Source organism: Dromiciops gliroides, chromosome 5 (assembly GCF_019393635.1).
Source record: "Dromiciops gliroides isolate mDroGli1 chromosome 5, mDroGli1.pri, whole genome shotgun sequence".
NCBI lineage: Eukaryota > Metazoa > Chordata > Mammalia > Microbiotheria > Microbiotheriidae > Dromiciops > Dromiciops gliroides.
In genome coordinates, this window is record NC_057865.1 from 153457276 (window position 1) to 153472486 (window position 15211).

General features: G+C 36.3%; 1 protein-coding gene across 2 annotated transcripts in view; it reads right to left on the reverse strand.

Moving 5' to 3' along the window:
• GNAT3 (G protein subunit alpha transducin 3) overlaps window positions 1–15211 on the reverse strand; it is an 82063-nt gene that overhangs the window by 35492 nt on the left and 31360 nt on the right. For both annotated transcript variants that reach the window (XM_043967951.1, XM_043967950.1), the window contains exon 2: window positions 12529–12571. In XM_043967951.1, coding sequence (XP_043823886.1) covers window positions 12529–12571 — 43 coding nt within the window. The remainder of the gene's footprint in view (window positions 1–12528; window positions 12572–15211) is intronic.

Consider the following 15211-nt stretch of genomic DNA (forward strand, 5'->3'; position numbering starts at 1 on the left):
GCTCAAGCACAGCACCTCCACAAACGGCATGGTGTTCCACCCACTGTTGTAGCTGTCACCATGGCGCTGGCACCTCACATTATCACCACTCCCTGACGCCTACATGGGCCTGGCAAAATTATAATTACTGGAAGCCCAGTGAGGGCAGTCATGTGACTGTCAGTCAGGGCTGCCAGCCAATTGGCTTGGGGCTGTGTGTGGTCAGCCTGGGATCTGCTGGGAAGAAGAAGGGGGGAGATTCGCCATTCTAGCTTTAAGCTGGAAGGCAACAGGACACAGCCACATGCTCTCAGCTGATTCCTGGCGGTGGTGTTAATCAGGTTGTATCATTTCCCTTCCACCAATTTTATTTCCTTTCCCTTAATCCTACTGATCTTGGCTTGTGTTTTTAAGTTCATTCTTGTTAATAAATCCTGTTCTGTTTTTGAGGGAGGCTGTTGGTCTCCTTCCTTGCCCCAATATTGCTGTGAGTTGCATAGCTAACACTCCTCCAATTAAAATTGGTCCTACAATACATACATGCATACAATATACATACATACATACCTCCACATTATATACAACTTATGTAGGACAAGGATGGAATTTCCTTCTGGAATCTGTACCTAGGGGAAGAAGTCAAGCCCATTTCATTTTTAGATAACTTTAATTTTGGATGTTTGACTTAAAAGAATCTTAAATCTTTCTCTCTACAATTTCAACCTACTGGATTTTGTTCTGCCATCTAGGGCCAAAGAGAATCATTCCATCTTTTCTTTAGGGTGTCTTTCAATACTAAAATATCACAATCCCATTGCCCCTACTCTGAGTTCCTGCATCCAGTTCTCATAATCCATGAGACCCTCACTATCATAATCTTAAGTCCCTCACTATCATAGTCATTAGAAAATTTCCAACATATCAGGTGCCTTCCTAAAATGCAGTGAAACTATTCAAATCCTATTCCCTATATAATCTGATCAGCTTCTTTTTCAGCATATTATGACTTCATAATGAAGGCCACATTAGTGGTTTGATTTCTATGTTGAACTGTTGATTCATATTGAGCTCGAAGTATAATGTCTATGGGTGCTATGTCTGCAGCATTCTCCTGACCCACTCATCTATAAAGGAAATGAGGTCGATTAGACATGAATTGTCTTGATGTAGCCTTGCTGCTCTTTCTAGTCACTTCATCCTTTTTTCGGTATTTCCTCAACCATTCCTTTATAATAAACTGTAGAATTTTGTGAGGAATCAAATCTCTCAAACATATATTTTTAACATGAAATAATTGGTAGCTATACATTCATCTTATACATCTGAAGTTCATTTTTTAAAAACCTAAATGAGGAATTTTCCATTTATTTTTATTCAGTTTTTATAATAGAAAGTGACATGGCATAGTAGATAGACAACCAGTATCAAATTCGGGAAGGCTTGTCCTCAAATCCTACCATTGTTATATACTATGTGAGATTAAGAGGCAGGAACTAGAGACCAAATTGCCAACATTCACTAGAGTATGGAGAAAGCAAAGGAGATCGACAAAAGGCATTTATTTCTGCTTCATTGATTATACCAAAGCCTTTGATTGTGTGGATCACAACAAGTGGTGGCAAGTTCTAAAAGAGAGGGGAGTGCGAAATCTTCTTACTTGTCTACTTAGGACCTTGTATGTGGGTCAAGAAGCAATAGTTAGAACCAAATATAAAACAACTGACTGATTCAAGATGAGCAAGGAATATGACAAGACTGTCTATTGTCACTTTATTTAACTTATATACAGAGTATATCATGTGAAATTCCAGACTGATTTGATTAATCACAAATCAATCAATCAGTTAATTAATTATTTAGATAATTAATTAGTGATAAATTTTATATTGATCAATTAAAAGCCAGATTTGTTGCCAGGAGAAATATCAACAATCTAAGATATAAGGACAATACCTTGGGGCTCAGTGGATAAAGCACTGACTCTGGATCCAGGAGGACCTGAATTCAAATCTGGCCTCAGATACTTGTCACTCATTAGCTGTGTGACCCTGGACAAGTCACTTAACCCTCATTGCCCCACAAAAAATAAATAAACAAATGAATGAATGATTAAATGAATGAATAAATAAATAAATAGGTGAATGGATGAATGAATGAATAAATAAAGAAATAAGTAGATAAACACAATACCTCTCTGACAGAAGAAAGTAAAGAAAAATTAAGAAGTGTCTTGAGAAGGATTTTAGAGGAGAGTAAAAAAAGATGATTTGAAGCTTAACAAAAAAAAAAACTAAGATCATGTCATTTGGTCCCATTATTCCCTGAAGATGGACTGAGAAGAAATGGAAGTAGTGTCAGATTTTATATTCTTTTGGTCAAAGCTCACTGCAGACAGTGACTACAGTTGTAAAGTTAAAATACACTTGATTCTTGGAAGAAAAGCTATGGAAAATCTGGATAGTATGCTAAAAAGCAGAGACATCACCTTGCTGGCAAAGGTCTGCATAGTCAGAACTATGTTTTTGTTTTTGTTTTTCAGTAGCAATGGATGATTGTAAGAGTTGGACTATAAAGAAAGCTGAGCACTGCAAGAATTGACCCTTTCAAATTGTGGAGCTGGAAGAGACTTTTGAGAGTCCTTTGCATATCAGGGAGATAAAATCAATCACCACTTAAAGAAATTAACTGACTATTCATTGGAAGGACAAATACTGGAAGCTGAAGTTTAAATATTTTTGCTACATAATGAGAAGAGAGGACACATTAGAAAGACCCTGATGCTGGGAAAGATTGAAGGCAAAAGGGGAAGGGGATGGCAGAGGATGAGATGGATAGTAAGTGTCATGGAAGAAATTAGGCAGACTTCAGGAGATTGCAGAGGGTTGAAGGACCTGGTGTGTTATGGTCCAAAGTGTCATGAGGAGTCAGACACACTGAACAACTGAAATGACAACAAACACGACCCTAGGAAATTAACTTTGAGTTCCTCAGGTAAATTTGTCAGGCTACAAGTTGCATAAAAAAATGTGGATTACTTTGGTAGAGGAAATTCACCAAAAGTTCTCTATGGCAATGTGCATATATGCATACATATATACCTGTGTGTATCATGTACATATGTGTGTGTGTGTGTATATATATATATATATATATATATGGATATGTGTGGGTATGTATGTGTGTGTGTATGTATGTATGTATGTAGGTATGTATGTATGTATGTGTCCACTCAAGGACAGCTGACGGTACAATATATAGTGTTGCCTAGGCCTGGAGTCAGGAAGAATCCTCTACCTGATTCAAATCTGGCCTCAGATATTAGCTGTGTGACCCTGGGCAATCATTTAAACCCTGTGTGCATCAATTTCCTCATCTATAAAATTACCTGGAGAAAGAAATGACAAATCACTTCGGTATCTTTGCTTTTGGGGTTTTCTTGGCAGAGATATCGAGTGGTTTTGCCAATTCATTTTAGAGATGAGGAAACAGAGGCAACAGGGTTAAATGATTTGCCTAGGGTCACAGAGATAATACATGTCTGAGGTCAGATTTAAACTTGGACCTTCCTGACTCTAGGTCTATTGCTCTATCAACTGTACCACCTCATTGTCCCCTCCATTGTTAGTATTTCCTCCCAAATACCTATTCTATCAGTGGTTATCTTTTTTTAAAATTTCCCCTCTTTAGTCAGCTTTTTGTTGACCTGAACTTTTCTTGACAGCTGCAGCTCATTTTAACCTTAAAACACTTGATACCACTTTTACATGCTTCCATGTCTTTTTTTTTAAGTCCATTGTCATCTATAAGTTCCCTATTCATCCATATCCATCCCTTTAGTCAGATTTTCCATGCAGCTCAGGTCTTTTCATCACAAACACCTGAAAGTCCTCTTTTTCATTGAAGTCCCATTTTTTTCCTGAAAGATTATATGCAGTTTTTCTGTGTAGTGTTTTTTGGTTGTAATCTCAATTCTTTTGCCCTCTAGAAAATCATATTCCATTCCCTCCCATACTTTAATGTAGAAGCTGTTAAATCTTATGCTATCCTGACTGTGGGCTCCACAGTACTTGAAATGTTCCTTTCTGGTTTCTAGCAATATTTTCTCCTTGACCTAGGAGCTCTGGAATTTGACTATGATATTCCTGGAGGTTTTCCTTTTGGGATCTCTTTCAGGAGGTGATTGGTGGATTCTTTCAATTTCTATTTTAGCTTCTGCTTCTAGAATATCAGAGCAATTTTCCCTGACAATTTCCTGAAGATGATTCTAAGCTCTTTCCTTGATCATGTTTTTCAAGTAGTCCAATAATTTTCAGATTATCTCTCCTAGATCTATTTCCAAGTCAGCTGTTTTTTTCTCAGTAGATATTTCACATTGACCTCTATTCTTTATTCATTTGGATTTGCTTTATTTTGTCTTGATTATCATAAAGTCATTTGCTTCGATTTTCTCAATCCTAATTTCAAGCTATGATGTTCTTCAGAGAGGTTTGTATCTCCTTTTCCATTTGGCCAATTTGACTTTCAAGCTGTTGACGTTTTTGTCATGACCCTCCTTCATCACTCTCATTTCTTCTTTCCATTTTTCCTCTACCTCTCTTACCTTTTCCTTCTACCCCTTTACTTTATCTCCAAAGTCCTTTTTGAGCACTTCTATGGCCTGAACCAATTCATATTTTCTTGGAAGCTTTGGATCTAGGAGCCCTGATGTTGCTATTATCTTCTGAAGGTGCACCTTGATCTTCCTTGTCACTAAAGAAACTTCTTCTATGGTCTGGCATATTTTTCTGTCTACCTATCATGCCCCCCTTTTACATGACTTTCAACTCCTTCTTTAATGTAGGGCACTGCTTCCAGGATGTACTGTCCCAAGCTTCAGGGGGTCTAAGGTGGTATGATTTAAGGAGGGGCACGTTCTTCACTCATCTGTCCTGTTCTCTGGTCTGTACACAACCTCAGGCCAACTTGCTAATTAACCATCCAGCAAAACTTTGTGTGCTGTGGTTGTTAGCTCCTATGAGCCTGTGTACCTCCCTGACTTGGACACTGCTACTCAAGCCTGCTTTCTGGGTCCCAGCAGGGGGTAAAAACTCCAAGGTTACACCTTAGCACCAGCAGAGACCCCTATAATCTCCCCCTGGCCAACAACTCAGCCCTCTCACCAGACTTAGTTCCAGATGACACTGGCACTGCAGCCTGATTCAGAAGCTCTGGGGGTTTCTCTCTCTGGCTCAGCCTGCCTGGGCTGATCTGTGTCAGCATGACCTCGGGGTTTGGGATCTGTTCCTGCCCTGGCATAGCAGCCCCCTTCCTGCTGATTTTCCAGGGGGTCTTTGTCTGGAAAATTATCTCAGTCTGTTCTTTTTTCTTTTGTGGGTCCTGCTGCTCCAGAAATTGTCCTATGGCATTATTTGGAGAGGTTTTTTTTTTTTTTTTTAAAGCAATCGTGTTATGAGTTCCAAGAGCGTACTGTCTTTGCTCCACCATCTTGGCTCTGCCCTGGAAATCTGAGCACATCCATCCCTTTGGTAATCTCCCACATTCCCCCCTTTTAACTCTTCAGAATTTCATTTTTGGAAATTTATATAGAGTTTTCAGCTATAATATGTAATTTTTTCTTCTCTTGAACTGTTTGTAACCTCCCATGCTAAAATTTAGGATACATATGAGATTTCCAGCTTTCTTCTCTTGTCTATCACAGACTCTAATTTTGTTGTGATCACTTTCTCCAAAGAAATTTCATCCCACTAAATATTTGCTTCTTGTCTTTGATTTCTGTCTTTGTCTTTCTTTGTCTTTTTTTCTTTCTTTCTATTTTTTTTTTTTTGGTGAGGCAATTGGGGTTGAGTGACTTGCCCAGGGTCACACAGCTAGTAAGTGTCAAGTATCTGAGGCTGGATTTGAACTCAGGTCCTCCTGAATCCAGGGCCAGTGCTCTATCCACTGTGCCACCTACCTGCCCCTTGCTTCTTGTTTTTTAGGATCATTTCAGAATAATAGCACCCCTCATTACTTCTTCCATCTTTGAATGTTAAATTTACCATTAAAGCAAGCCAAGAAATGCCTTAGTTGTTCTGCTTTGGGAAGAAAGAACTCCAGCAGGTGTGGATAAATGTATTTACTGTTCACTACTCCATCATGCCTCTTGGCCATTTTTGTGGTCTGTTAATTAACTCCAAGGTTATCCATAATGAATTCAGATGACAGGATTGATTTTGTTTCTGTTGCTAATAATATACTCCCAAATATTGTAGCTCACCATTCTGTTCCTAAATTTCCTCAGCTAAGTGTATCTTTTGTTTTTTCTGGGCAATGGGGGTTAAGTGATTTGCCTAAGGTCACACAGCTAGTAAGTGTCATGTGTCTGAGCCAGATTTGAACTCAGGTCCTCCTGAATCCAAGGCCAGTTCTTTTATCCACTTGCACCTAGCCAGCCCCCAAGTATATCTTTTTAAGGTGCAATGATATTTATTCCCTTCTCTCTCCCTCACACAAAGTCACCCTCATGACCTTACATTGGAACTGTTGCAACAGATCATTCTCTTGACTCTAACCTCTCTTGTAAGGGCCAAATTTAATATGGGATAGTTAATGGGTGGCTTGCCGTAATATTGGTGTTCAGAAAATAATGAGACCTCTAGGTCCAAAGTTTCCTCCCTTCCAAACTGCCTTTCTTTGTTATTTCTACCAGACTAATAAGAAAGGAGATTAATAGCATCTTTTCCAGAAACAAACCAAGTTTTATTCAAGGGAACAAAATTTACAACACAGTGAAGTTAATAAAGCCAGGGACAACAAAAAAAGGGAATAGGGGAAGAGAAAATTAATAAACTCCCTGGCTCTAGCAAAGACTGACTCAAAACCCAAACTTGCTTCCAGTTCAGCTAGCTCAAAGAGCTGGCCTCATTTCCACAAACTCACTACCACCTGGGGTTCGTAGTTTCAATGAGAATCAGCTGTGCAATATCTCCCAAGTTCCGGCCAGAACTCTACACACAGCTCCTCTCTCCCCGCTCTTTTTCTCTCCCACAGGAAGGGGAGTTTCTTAGCCGTGAGTCTCCAATTGGTTCAACATTCCCCCTGAGCTGTCCCCCATTATAATTTGCCAGGCCCATTTGGGCATAGGGGCAACTACTAGAGGAGGATTAGAAATTTAGTTGTTCTTTTCTATAATCTCTTCAAGTACACACCCATCTTCTCTTAGGCTTCTCAAGATTACATCTTTTCAGTCTGACCATAATGAAGCAAAGATGTGGTCATGGAAACCCCAAATTACAATTAATTCCTTACACTCTCTATTCTAATTCATCCTTACACAGAAGTCAGTTGTATTTTAAAGATTAGATCCAACTATGGCACTTCCCCAACTCAATAGATTCCAGTGGTTTCCTGTGATGTCTAGGATCAAAAATAAGCTTCACTCTTTGTCAATTAAAGCTTTTCACAATGTGACTCCAGTCTACCTTTGTGACTTGATTCTATATCACTACCCTCTGGTCCTGCAAAATTTACCTTCTTACTATTCCCAATACACACAACATTCCCTCTCCCATCTCCCATGATGCCTTTGCATCACCTAACCCCAATGTCTTTAATGTTTCTCATCACTTCACCATCTTATAATGTATAGTTTAAGACTAAGTTCATTTCACGTTCTTTATTAGGCCTTTTCTGATTCTTCCAGTTACTAATTCTTTCATTCTTTCTCCCCCAAAATTATTGTGAATTTATTTATATTCATTTTATCTACAACTATAAATATAAGGTTACATTCTGATAGAATGTATTCTTTCTGAGGGGGAAAGAATGTTTTATTTTTTGATTTGTATTCCCAGTGTCTGGCAGGACAAATGATGCTTAGTAAAGGCTTATTGATTGGCTTGTTCTTAATCTCTCATCTTCCTATTTTTTTTTAATTGAGGTTTGCCTTTCTAGAGTCATCTTCCTGATATGTGTATATGTCCATCCTTCCCATTTCATCAAGTCATAGGGGGTTCTGTCACATCAAATCTGCTTCCTACATCAGAGCTGTAGTTTACCTTACTTGATACACTATGAGCTAGTCACCAAGCAAAAGTGATATAAAAGGTCAATGTTGTTTAAGAAGCAAAGCAGGAATAGTCTCTGGTCACAGGGATGTAGTTTAATGTGATGATGATTTTAAGAGGTTTTTATGAGTGCTTTGTGTTTTTTTGTTTCTACAAAAGATTACTGAAACCCACTGAAATACCCCCTAGATAGGCTCTGGAGAGGATCCACTTATAGCTTTAGAAAAAACTGAGTTATTTTGGGTGTTGCTTTAACCCAATATCTGGTGAGATGATAGGCTACTGTTATTCATAGTACATTTCAAATACTTCAAATTAGGCTGCAGCTTAGAGTCTGGAATTCTCTTGGGGGCACAGGGCTGGTGCAGCAAAAGGCTTCCTATGATACTTTAGGTTTTAGGCCATTTTGCAGTAGGTCACATGGATATAGACTACCTATATCAAAGTATATGTTAGAATAATGTTCTTTATCATGATGCTTGGCCTCTATTTAAAAAGGAAGAGCAGTGGGGTACAGTGGAAAGGGTAATGGATTTGTGGTCATATGACTAGCATCTGTCCTTTAATGCCTATAAGACCTGGGGGGCTTAGTGACCTAACTTCTCTATACTCTGCTTTCCTTATGTGTAAAATGAGGGGGTTGGATTAGACGATTGCCCTTTGAGCTTTAAATTTCCATGATCCTATGAAACCCAGTGCATGAAAAAAAAATTAATGTATTCAACACCACGGTTTAGTTTGCAGAAATTTGCAGAGGCACTGACTAGGCAACAGACAGAATTAAAACTGCCAACTCCTAATGTCACTTTCATTCCATAAAAGTAACATTGATATTAAAGTGAGATTCTGCAAAGATGGGACAGCTTTACAGTGACATTTATTAAAGTGTAGGAAACTAATGACCACTTAAAGATTTATCAGAGCAATGTGTATTAACTGATAATAATAAATTATAACCACAATATTTCTGGACTTCATAGGAGTTAGTGCTCTGAGACATATAGTAAGCTATAAAAATACTCATATCAAAGTACTGGGTCCACCAAGAGGTACAATAATTTTAAATGAATTTGGGCAAAAATAGTACAATATATTTCTATGAGCATTTATTCATGTCACAAGTAGAAATCAAATCCCCTTTCCTCTCCCTTGAAACTATGAACATACTATAAATCAAGCAGGGATTATGAGTTTCCTTGTGTCATTGAAGTTGCATATGTACAATGGAATCATCAGATGAGATTAATTCGTTTGCTATTTGTACTATCACAAAGTCTGACTTGCATTGACAGTCATATTAATCATATTGATGATCAATAGTTGAGTATAGCTGAAAAATAAATGTCTAAAATACTAGATTGACTCCTGTGATTTCCCTACTCAGCAGGCTTCCCCAGCCACTGATATTACAATTAACTTTCAAGATTGTATTCTAGCTATATATCTACCAAGAGTTTATTCTTTGCTACAAAAGTTCATAGTTATTTTTTCTTCTCAAATGTTGATAATGAGTTTATTCAGTCCCACTCCTTTGTCATTAACAATAATATGATGATGATATCTGGCATTTACATAGTATTCTATTATTATTATTGAAATATTTGTATAATAATATCAATAGTAGCAGGTGCTGAATTTTTAATCACTCCCTTTCATAGTCTCTCTAATTTAATCAGATGAGGTATTCTCACTTGGTATATTAATTTATTTAGTTACTCATTCATTCATTTGTTCATTCATTCATTTATTTATTACTTATTCATTTACTCATTCCCTCATTCATTCATTTTATTTGCTACTCTTTCCTATCTATAGAAGTACTTTTGTTCATGCTGCACCCCCATGGCTAGAATGGACTCCTTCTGTCTATCACAAAACAATAACAAGGTGTCACTACCTGATGTCATCCATGACTTCCAAAGATGGAAATGATCTCTCCTTTATCAAATTTCTGAAAATTTCTAACTTTGCTTAGTCTTTTACATTTATTTCACTATCCTTTGTATCATTCTTATTTGTACTTGCATTTTATTATATATTAGGGAAGGTACCTGACAGCAAGCTACCTTTGTACCTCTAGTGTCAATGTGCTTTGTCCATAGCCAATATTTTAATTGAATCGCTATAGAACATTGTGGCTTACCTAATGCTTTTCTTTCATAATCCCATGAGGAGAGTAGTATAAATATTTTTATTCCTATTTTACATATGAGGAACCTGTGGTTTAGAGAGATTAGCTAACTTGCCCTACAGCCACACTGTTAATAAATGAGAGTCTTATCTTTTGACTCCAAACCCTAGGCTCCTTTGACCTGATTGGCATTGTTAGCTAAATGTTATGCATATGTATGTGATATATGTGTGTGTGTGTATATATATGTATATACATGTATATATGTATGTGTGTATATATGTACATGTGTGTATAGTTTCTTCAATTAAACTATAAACGTCTTAAAGTCTAAGAGTTGTCTGGCATCCTCTTTTATTCTCCATAAAACCAAGGTAGTGCTTTTTACACAGTATATATTCCATAAATATTTGTAGATTCACTGATTAAACAAGGTAATGAAAAGTAAGGTTTTATTTGCAATCAGAAAGAAAAGAGAACATTTCTTAACTTTAAAAAATTGACCTCACCTCAGTTGTAAACTTTGATTTCTAAAAGCCTAGGACATCTTTTTGATAATTTTGAAATTGGTTCCCTCCTTTTACAAATACCGTTACCACCCTCACATATATTAAAGCCTTTTAAAAGATACTATCTCTTCTCTTCTCCCTGCTCTAATCCTTTTCTTTTTTTGCTGCAAGAATATTCTTCCAAACATAAAGATCAGGTTATGCCTCTGCAATTCTCAAAAGTCTTTAGTGGCTCTCTATTACATACCAAGTAAAGCAAAACACTTGCTATTCAAAGCCCTTTGCTACTTGATCCCTCCTTTTTCACATCTTATTACTCAATGGCTAATGATTTGCTCTCCAGTTGGACTAGACAGCTCAACTTCTCCCTCCTTCACAAAATGAAGCCAAGCAAAAAAAAAAAAACCCAAAATTCATAACGTTCTTCCAACTTTGTCCCTTTGCATAAAAAACTCCCTATCCCTGGTATATTCCCCATCTCTGGCTTTGCCTGTTGAATTCCTACCCATCTTTTAAAATCTAACTCAGATGACACCTTTTCCCAGAATCCCTTGCATTGCAAATGTAGCTATTTCTCCCTGCACCTTAGAATTATGTCCTTTAAATAAGGAACTTCCATCATTTTTATCCAGCAGTCATTTTTTTTCTATCTGGTACAGTGGATGGAGGCTATATCTGGAGTCAGGAAGACCCAGATTCAAATTCCAGCCTTCTATATTTATTAGCTATGTCACCCAAGGCAAGTCATTTTACACCTCTGTCTTCTTCAGTTTTCTTATCTATAAAATGGAGATAATAGTTACATCTATCATCCCAGGGTGATAAGCATCAAATGATATAATATTGGTAAAATGCTTTATAAATGATAGCTATATTATTATTGTTATCACCACCACTACTACTATTACTATATACTACTCTACTCCTCTTCCCAGTAACAAAGAAAATAAATTAAGCAAAACTAACCAGTACAGCCAGTCTGAAAGAATATACAACATGCCACACCCTAAATCTCTAAACTCTGCAATAAAATACTCTCTACTTTGTTTTGTAACTCTCCACTGCATTTATAATGTAGGAGAGGCTGTACTATGAGGACCTGAAAAGAGCTTTGAATTTGACACCCTGGGATCTGGACTTGAATCTATTGCTTAACCTCACCTGGCCTCAGATTCCTTCTCTAAAAAATGAATATATTGCATTAGCTGACCTTAAAGTTCTTTTTATGGCACTAAAGCTATTATCTTAATATCATATATTACTATGATTTGGTGACATTCTTCTGCTGGAAATTAAACTTGAGATAAGGATTGATCAGAGGGCAGGTGGTTGGTTCAGGAAATACAATACTGGACGTAGATTTAGGGAGAACTGATTTTGAATTCTTACTCAGACATTGACTAGCTGTGATCAAGGGCAAGTCAATTAATATCTCTCAGTCTTGGCTTCATTATGTGTAAAAAGGGCATAATAACATTACCAACTCCACAGAGTTATAGTGGGGATGAAATGAGATAGCAAATGTCATATTCTTTGTAACCCTGCTAGTGCTATAAAATAATAATAATTATTAAAATATCTTATACAAATGTGCATATCACCTCACCCTGCCCCTGTACCCAGCCAACATTGTATAGATATTTACTGTTATTGACTTATTTTGTTTAAAGAATTATTATTCATCCACAGGTGATTAGCATGTTTGATAAAGGATCTAGAAAAAATTACTGCTACAGGCCAAAACAAAATGAAACAAAAAAAACAAACAAAAGAACTAGTTTAGTAATTTTTTTTTCTCTAGCCTTTGTCTTTACCAACAATCAAAGATGTGTATAGGCTGCTGTACGAAAGGGCAGATACTTACTTCATCTGCTTAACAATTGTGCTTTTTCCAGATTCACCAGCACCTGCAAAAAAAATCAGACCATTCATGATTAACAATTTCGAACTATGGAAGCCTGTATTAAAAGCTATCATGATCCCTTTCTCAGTGAAAAAAAAAATCTCATTTTTCTTTATTCAATAAACATGTTCTATTATTAGTAAAGAAGATTCATTTCTATAAGTTTGGAAATTCTGCTGGTATTTGCTCTCCTGGATTTTGGAAAAAGTATTTTGCCCGTCTTCTGTTCTCAGTTGTCATTTGGTTATTTCAGTCATGTCTGACTCTCCATAACCCCTTTGGGTTTTTTTTTTGGCAAAGATAATGGAGTGGTTTTGCATTTTCCAGCTCATTTTATAGGTGAAGAAACTGAAGCAAACAGGATTAAGGGACTTGCCAGGGGCACACAGCTAGTTAGTGTGTTTGAGGCTAGGTCTTCCTGCCTCTAGGGCCTATTACTCTCTCACTATGCTACCTAGCTGCCTCCAGACATATTGCAGGTAAAACACCACACCACCAACAACAACAACAGCAACAGAAGAAAAACCAACCAACCAACCAACCAACCAACAAAAAACTCATTTGTGTTAGAAGACCAAGATAGTTTTCCACTGTGGGAAAAAAAAAAAATGTTACTGTACAAGTATCAAGTAAGTGATGAAAATCAGAATTCTTGTTCCAACGGACTTAGAATGAGCTAAACAAAAATTTAAACGGTGATAAAAATCTACCCTAAAGGAAAAAATAATTTCCTGAAAAAATAAGAGATGAGTTTTCTCTAAGTAATACCTCTCTTTTTTATTTTGCCCCATAGCCCATCCCAAGTTTTGAGCTCAATTTCATTGTCTATATCTTTGAATGTGTATGAAGAAATGTTCTTTTGGTGGCTGCAGTGAAATTTCTATTTGCATTTGCTATTAAGTAATTCTGGATAGCAAAGAATTGGGGAGAAATTACAGGTATGTGGGCTCCAAAACATTCATCATGATTCAAGAATCGAACCCAGGATTTACTTGTAGATCATGTCTTGGTTTATACATACACTTGTAGATCATTCAATGTGGATAAAAAGTCCAGTAAATGTCAGTAGGAGACCAACTAATAGAAGCAAAGGAGAAAATGGGTTTTTTACTCTCCTACAAAACTCAAGATGTACCTATACTTAGTTTGCTATGTGAAGTTTCATTTTGTTATCCGTTAAAATAGAATGGAGCAAACTATTTTCCAATGAATATTTGCAAATTTTGAACAACCATGTGAAATAGTCCTCTAAATAATTAACACTAAGGGAAATGGACATTAAGACAACTCACAAATTTCACCACATAATTCACACAATAAATGGGCAAAGATTAATTGAAGTAGAAATAGAGTAGGGAAGATAATAGTGAATTGAGTATATTAATGTATTATTGGTGCAGTTGTGAAATGGCTTGACCATTCTGTAAAATAATTTAGAATTATGCTCAAAAAGTATCTTCAGTATCCATACCTTGGAACCAGGAAATCCAACTGCTAGACACCAGCTGTGTCAGTGAAAAAAAAATGAAGGTCTCACATATCAAAATATTGAGCTACACTTTTTGTATTAGTAAAGAATTGCAGGGGCAGCTAGATGGCGCAGTGGATGGAGCGCTGACCCTGGATTCAGGAGTACCTGAGTTCAAATCCAGCCTCAGACACTTAACACTTACTAGCGGTGTGACCCAGGACAAGTCACTTAACCCCAATTGCCTTACTAAAAAAAACAAAACAAAACAAAACAAAAAAAGAATTGCAAAGAATAGCTGACAAACTTGTAGTACATGATGTAATGCAATATTATCATACTATAATAAATTAAGGTCATGAATACAGAGAAGCATGGAGAAAGTATATAAAATGACGTAAAATGTTATTAGCAGGACCAGGAATACAGCATGCTTGAGGACATCATAGTCTTTAAACTGCAAAACATTTTTAAAAGATTTTTAAAATATTAAAATTTTAAAAATGCTGAAAAATTATAATGACCAGGTTTGGTCCCCAAAAGTAGATGGAAGAAGGCATTTTCCCAACTTTTTTACAGAGAGGGGAAAGCATGGGTGTAGAAAACTACTACTACTTTCAGATAATTTTAATGTATTGGTTAATTTTTACTAAATATATTTCTTATTTTGTCAGAAGGAATGGTTTTCTGAATGGAGGAAAAGTTTGTTGTGAAATATAAATATTGTAAAAATGAAAATATATCCATAATTTTTTTCTTAAAAGAAAACAAAATTCTCACATAAATACAGATATTCTTATCAGCCCTTTTCTCTTGGTAACAAAGAACTGGAAATAAAATAAGTACTCAGCTTAGTGAATAGCTTAATAAATTGAAGTACATGAATATAATGAAAATTATTGTTCCAAAAGAAACAAAAAATCAGTAAGAATACAAAGCAGAATGGGAAGACATATAAAGACTGATGTGCTGAGCAGGAAGCTGAATCATGAAACTAATATACCTAAAATTACATTAATATAAATACAAAAACAATAAAAAGAAAAATATTTAGTTATTGTGACAAAGCATAGAAATGGAAACGAATTGAGAAAAAAATTCTCCCTGTGATGTTTAAGGCTACATGGAATGGAACCTCAGAGTCTTTAAAGAATCAACATTGTGAGCAACCCCAAA